The sequence below is a fragment of the Acomys minous genome (genome assembly GCF_964271855.1).
Source record: "Acomys minous genome assembly, chromosome: 5".
In the NCBI taxonomy this organism is placed as follows: domain Eukaryota; kingdom Metazoa; phylum Chordata; class Mammalia; order Rodentia; family Muridae; genus Acomys; species Acomys minous.
The window spans coordinates 98,818,634-98,826,126 of record NC_140494.1 but is presented as its reverse complement, the minus strand read 5'-3'; the positions used below and the strand labels follow the sequence as shown (position 1 = coordinate 98,826,126).

General features: G+C 38.6%; 1 protein-coding gene across 1 annotated transcript; it reads right to left on the bottom strand.

Annotated features, from left to right (window-relative positions):
- Positions 1–2,471: 2,471 nt before the first annotated feature.
- LOC311598306 (olfactory receptor 8B8-like) lies at positions 2,472–4,080 on the bottom strand (the record flags this gene model as incomplete). The annotated part of the gene is made up of 2 exons (XM_084783340.1): positions 2,472–2,588; positions 3,268–4,080. 2 exons carry the CDS (start codon positions 4,078–4,080, stop codon positions 2,472–2,474), a joined length of 930 nt encoding a protein of 309 aa, XP_084639466.1.
- Positions 4,081–7,493: the final 3,413 nt, after the last annotated feature.

The window sequence follows — 7,493 nt, the reverse complement described above, 5'->3', positions numbered from 1 at the left end:
TGGGTTTTTTTTTATGAATTCCACTACAAATTGTTCATGGAAGCTAGGGTAGTTATAAATGAGAATAAATTAAACTTCAGGATAAAGGAGAAGAAAGAAAAACCTTCTGTTGGTTTCTTGATATCACCAAGAATTTTTATTGTGCTTAGTTACATCCATTATTTTCCCTTGGGGGAAAAAAAAAGCTTTCTGTTGTTTGTTTGAAATCACCAAGATTTTTATTGTGTCTATTTACATCAATTACTTACACTCTTTGGCAATGACTAAGTTCAACCACATACTTATTATTCTTCACACTTATATGCACATTCTTTGGCTTAGCCTTCCCCCATAGCATTCATCTGTTTCCCCAAACCATTCCTCTTCCTCATCAAGACCATGCCTGCTTCTGACACCCTGGTTGGCTCCTCCCTCTGCTTAGATGTTCCATAGGCAACCCTGTTTTCAGTCAAGTCACTTGATGCCTCCTCAGAAAGAGCCCCCTCCTAACAGCCAACCCAAGACATTAAGACAGTTATTCTCAGAACAATTACATTCTTTCAAGACTTTGTGTTTCATTTTCCCATACAAACTCATAGGTGCAAAAATATTTTTTCACCACCTTACTAGTCTGCAGCCATCTGAAATCACAGCATCTTCAAACTCCTTCAAACCTATATTTTTAATGTTTGACCAAAGCCCAGATATCTTGATGTCTAAAATAAAAGACTTTCACCTTACATTTGCTTTTTAATAAACTCTATCACTGTGTATAGAAACTCTAAGACACTGTGAAAGTAAAATTATTAGTGGGAAAGTACTAACTCCTAATAAATGGTGGTGTTGCAATTTATTTGAGGAAAAGACAAGATTCCTTTAGCAAGAAATAGTAGACTTACTTAGTCAAATTCTTCCAAATGAAGATATAGCAGGTCTTTATATTCACAAAATCACCCTCAGGTCAATGAAAGAAAAGCCTAATTTGGTTCCTCGTATCAGGCATGACCTAAATTGTTTCATTTTCAGCCAGAGCACTAGCATCGTAACAGAATCATTAACTCCTCTTCACAAAACTGCTTTTAGACTAATTTAGACAAGAATTAAAAGGGCATTTCCCCTTTGTCCTTTACTTTTTGGAGAAACAAAGGACCCTTTATTTCAAGGATGCCAAAATACTATGCATGTCACATTTATGCAATTCCAGACTGTTTCATGATTCTTCTTGCTATAGGTAGTTAATTATATATATATAATTTGTAATAATATAAATATATATGTAAAACTAATAATAAAATTAAAATAAGACAAAAACTAAAAAAAGGTTTAAAATTAAAAAATGAAAACTACAAATATTTCTAGAGTGTTATCAACTTAATATGTGAGATGCTATTCCTAACTCTACTGAAGTCAGTATCTCTGTGGCATTCCAATATAAAACTCTATATGTATTCTAGTTAGAAATCCCATAGTTGAATGATGGGCTCTGGGCAGATCTGGGCCCAGGGGTTCTGCGCGATCTATGGCACCAACCAAGGACAATATGTGCAGGCATCATCAACCCCTACCCAGACCTAGCCAAGGGACAGAACATTCTCCACAGTTAAGGGGAGACTGGGGACTGACTTTCACACGAACTCTGGTGCCCCTTATTTGGCCATGTTCCCTTGATGGGGAGGCCCGATGGCACTCGGAGGAAGGATAGCCGACTACCAAGAAGAAACTTGATACCCTAGCATCATATTCAAGGGGAGGAGGTCCCCATCAATCACAGTCATAGGGAAGCAGAATGGGGTGAAAGTGGAAGGGAGGGAGGAATGGGAAGATGCACGGGATGGGATAGTAATTGAAATGTAATATGAATGAATTTATTTTTCAATAAAATTTTTTTTAAAAATCCCATAGTTGAGCTTAAGATTCAGCTCAATGGATGAGCACTTGCCTAGCTATCAAGAAAACCTTAATATAAACACACACACACACACACACACACACACACACACACACACACACGCAAACTACAAAGATTTTTTTTAAGGTACATTTAGAAATCTCAAGACTTTCCTATTTCTGAGCATAATATCACCCCAGTGTTTTGTAGTTAAGTCCTTGTGATTTCTACGGCTACAGGAAACTGTATAGGAAGATGGCTGCACAAATGTGTTTGTTCAGTTTTCAATACTAAAAAAAGATAAATATGACTACTGGAAAATAACAGATAACCTATTCTCTCTACCCTAAAAAAAATGGTGAGTTATTTCTGAAATTTCATCCATAATTAACTTAATTTTGCATAATGTTAAATATGCATTCCATACTATTCCAACCATATTTACTGGATGTGGTGTTATTTTAGTTGTTGCTGCCACTGAAGTTTTTTAAGACTGTCGGTCAAACCCAGGGCCTTATGGTTATAAGCCAAAACTAGTTCTCACATCTAACTGTAAACCACACATACCCTTAAATTTTAGTTCCATGACAAATACAGATTCTTCTTAGGTAAATATACTTTTTTTCAAAGTTTTTCTCAGTGCAATGTGAATATCCTTATTCCTAAAACTGTAGATGAAAGGATTCAACATAGGACCCACAATAGTATAAAAAATGGTGTTCTGTTCAGGAAGTTGTCTCCTGTGCCTATGAGTTCCAGACTCTTCCCCACTTTTTCCTCTAATTGGGTTAATGTCTGTGGTTTTAGGTTGAGGTCTTTAATCCACTTGGACTTGAGTTTTGTGCATGGTGACAAATATGGGTCTAATTTCATTTTTCTACATGTAGACATCCAATTAGACCAGCACCATTTGTTGAAGATGCTGTTGTTTTTCCATTGAATGGATTTGGCTTCTTTGTCGAAAATCAGGATCCAGTGGGTCCTGGAAAACTACAGGCGAGTCTGGGCCCTGGGGTCCTCCGCAAACTGTGGCAACAGCCAAGGAAAAAATAGGCAGTAAAAACCTTGAACCCCTACCCGGACTAGCCGATGGACATTCTCCACTGTTGAGTGGAGAAGGAGATCTAACTTTCACACAAACTCTGGTGCCCCATATTTGAACATGTCCCTTGGACGGAGATGCCTGGTGGCACTCAGAGGAAAGATAAGAGGTCACCAAGGAGAGACTTGATACCGTATGAGCATATTCAGGGGGAGGAGGTCCCCCTCAGACACAGACTTAGGGGAGGGGAGTAGGGGGGAAGTGGGAGGAAGGGAGGAATGGGAGGATACATGGGATGGGCTAACAACTGAGATGTAATATGTATAAATTAATAAAAATGTATTTAAAAAATGGTAGATATTTTATCATCATCCCCAGATGCACTAGGTGGCTTGAGATACATGAAGGCTGAGGCTCCAAAGAAAAGAGAAACAGCTATGACATGGGAGCCACAGGTACTGAAGGCCTTTGACCTGCCCTCTGCAGAATGGATGCTGAGGATGTTGGAAAGGATCAACGTATAAGAAATAAAGATAGCCAGAGTGGGAATTATTACATTGATACCCACAACAATAAAAACCACCAGTTCATTGATGGAGGTGCTTGTGCAGGAGAGCTTCTGGAGAGGGGGTATGTCACACATGTAGTGATTGATGATGTTGCCATCACAGAAGGTCAGGCTTAGCATGCTACCAGTATGGGCCATGGCACCCACAAACCCCATCACATACACACCCCTCATCATCAAATGGCACACTTGATGGGACATGGTAACTTGATAAAGCAGGGGCTTGCAGATGGCAGCATATCTGTCATAGGCCATGGCTGTCAATATGTAGCATTCATCAATAACAAAGAAGCAGAAGAAAAAGAGTTGAGTCATGCACTCAGCATAAGAGATGATGTTCTGCTTCACAAAACTCACCAGCATTTTGGGGGTTATGACAGAGGAGTAGCAGAGATCAATAAGAGAAAGGTTGAAGAGAAAGTAGTACATGGGGGTGTGCAGGTGAGGGTTCAGAACAATCAGAACAATCAAGCCCAGGTTCCCCACCATGGAGACCACATAGATTCCCAAGAAGAGGAAGAAGAGAGGCAGCTGGAGCTCTGGGTGCTGTGCCAAGCCCAGCAGGATAAACTCCTTCACAGAAGAGTCATTGCCTACGGCCATTCTTCCTTATGTTATGTCTGTAAGAACAGCAAAAATTGTGACATTAAAATGAAATCCCAGCCCTCTTCAACCTACTCCCTTACAATGAGACAAACCAGTATGAAAGAATAAAATTAAGTCCATCCTTCTCTGTACCTCAGTTTTCAATATCTAAGGGGGCTTAATGTACAAAAAACAAATATAAATATATGAAAGTCCATTTCTTTGTAAATATTATTTAAGGCACCCGTGATCATTCTTAGTTCTGCAGCATCTCTCTTAGGCTTCTACCTTGATGATCCACTTCCCAGTTCACGCTAGTGATAATCTTAAAAGAGAAAAAGCTCAAAAGAGAGGAAGGCTCAAGGGCTTCCACAGTGGTAGTTCGGGTAAAGATAAACAAGCGATCATGAACTCAACACTTACCTTTGTACATGGGGACCTCACAATGAATTTACTGCCTCTTTTTTTACTCTTGTGTGGGTGACTAATCATGTCACTGGAGAGCTGTAAAGATGTGTAGCCCAGAAAAAAAATCTTTCTGTTGTTACTACATTTGTCTTTCTGGTAAAGAGAGAAATTGATTTCAGCCTGGTGAAGTCAGAGCCCTCTTTCCTCCAGATGAAGGAAAGCTGTGGTTGGAGATTACGGATTTGGTGGTGCCTTTGCCCAGAATGTCTCCTCTAGCCCAGAGGTAGGTAAATACTATCTACTGAAATCTCAAGGGCCAGATGATTGAGACCCAAGAGGGTTTTATGAATTTGTATTCTTAGGGACCTGATTACATATCATAAAGCTTGTGATCCCCAGTTATTTTCCCCCCCAGAGATCAGACTTTGTTGCTATGGTTCTTACAGATTAGTTCAATAATGAAGACATTGGAGCTATACAGTTTTGTTTTGTTTTTATTGGTTGGAAATTTTATAAACATACACATTGTGTTTGATCATTTCACCTCTGATTCCTTCTCCTCCAACCCCTCTCCTATCCTCCTTTCACTATCCCTTCACAATTTCATCCTTTCTTTTTTAAAATTATATTTTAGCCCACTAAATCCACTCAGTAATGCCACTATAAGTGTAGTGATACCTCTGTCAGTATAGTACTCTCCCAGGGGCCACATTTTTTTTAAACAACCAATGTTCCTCCTTGTAACCATCAGTTGCCAATTTTTCCTCAATTAGTGGTGGAACTCCATGACCATATTCCCTTCCGTTGCCTGGGATTTGTTGGGCTTGACTCACATGGGTCTTAGGCGTGCTATTGCAACAACAGTGAGTTTGTTTCATCTGTGAATCTGTTGAGCTCTGAAAGCATTGCTACAGTGTAAAATCTATTACTTTGTCTTTTATAATCTTTCCATTCCTATTTCCCTTATCACACCTGTAATTGAAGTGAACTGAAGGAGTTTTATGTGGAGGTCCTATTCAGAATTGAGCACTCTCAGCCTCCTATTCTCTGCTGATTTCCCATTTATGGATGCCTGTGTTGATCACCCCATCTCCTGCACAAAGAAACATTTCTGATGAAGGTCAAGAGATGTACTAATCTATGGATATAATGTATATGGAAATTTATTAAGAGTTAGTTTAATACTATATCCACAGAAGAAAAAAAGGCATAGGAACTCCCCTAAGTCCTATCACCTACTTGTCTCACTCTGGTCGTTGGCCCCAAGGACCGTGTTAGTTCTGTCTGTGGATCAACCCTGAAATCCAAATCCAACAACACTTGTACCAGTATTGTATAAGAGGCTATATCCTGCCAGTCCAGCCATTATTGTAGCTTTAAGCATTCACAGCTAGGTAAAATTAAATATTATTATTCACCTGTAATACCATGCCTAGACTGTAAGCACTATAGAGCCTAGACAGTAGGGATAAAGCTTCTAAGTATATACAAGATTTATTTGTCTATGTTATGACTTGAGTATATGGTGTCTTCAGCCATAGTATCTTATGGGCATAACCTAAAGCAGTGACAATAGGCTGTCCTATTGCAGAGAAACAGTTATGGAACACACCTGGAAAAGAACTCCAAAACAGTATCACATTCTTGTGTTTTGGTTTTTATTTAATAGTCTATGGTGTCCAGGAGGAACAATGTCTCACAGATACATGAGTATATTTTAGAAAGTTTGTAGGCTTACGCATGACTTTCTCAAAGGGCTTTAATGTTAGTTATCCCACCTCAACTCAAATTCCATCCTTAATTTTTCCCTCCTAGAATCCTGTCCTACTCAACCTTCCTACTCTGTTTTTTCCAGTCTTCCTATATATCACCTGTCCTCCGGTTTTACATACATTTTACTTCTGCTGATGTCATCACTTTCCAAATAGAAAATCTAAAAACGTGTCACATATACAATGGATTCTCCATACTTTCTATCACTAAATGAACTCCTACATGCTTGTTTAGAATATCTTATATGTATCACTTTTGTCTCTTAATATCAGTCCATGTCAAAAGGATTTCATCTGTTTTCATTGATGCTCTTTCTGATGGATTTAAATCAGTCAAGCCTGACATGTGCGGGGCATGCTTTATAAATATAGAAAATGTGTAGTGAGCTGTTGATAGTTGTGCTGGAGGAACAGCAAGACGGTTTTAGAACTCATGGAGTCTGGGCTACTGGTTAGCACAACTAAGACGGCTATGCCTCGGAAGGCAGAGCCCAAGGGCTATGTGTCCTGAGGACTTTACGCTGTTATGGAGAATCATGCTGCTTGTTACCCTTATAGTCACCACATCCCTCATAATATATAAGTTGTTTGAAAACTCTAAGGGGACGTCCACCTCCTACTGAGCAGTCTCATTGTCACTTAAAAATTAGTACTTGATCCTTTTCAAGCATTTCTGCTAGGACAGATTCAACCACCATACTTGGAAAAAAAACTCAGAGGTGTAGATGTGAGCAATAACCACTACTTAGGAAGAATTTGGAAAAAAAAATAGATTGTTTAGTAAGGTTAGGTTAAGATGTATTTGCCAATGGATGTGCTGTAAAAAAATCTTAGGGAACAATTTGGAGTTCAGAAAAGTACACTCTTAATTGTTGAGCTAAGGATTTTTTTAGGTCAGGGAGCAAGAACATTACCCCAATTAGTACTGGCTGATATGACTCTCTCTCTCTCTCTGAACCTGGGCTGGTGATCACAAGTAATTTTAGTAACCATTTTTGTCCTCATATTCCTGATATGATGTAATAAAAATTGTAAATGAGTACATATGTAGTTTGATGACTTAAAGTAAATATGGTTGAGTGTTTTTATATAAAAGTTTATATTTGTGATTCTTTTTAAATTTTTATGATTGTTTTCTAAGATAATTGATTCTTTGTAACCACAAATTGCAACCTGCCAGTAAAAACAAACTGGCTAAGAAAATTACCTTGCTTGCTTATACTTTGTTAATCTATAACAAGTTGCTTAGTT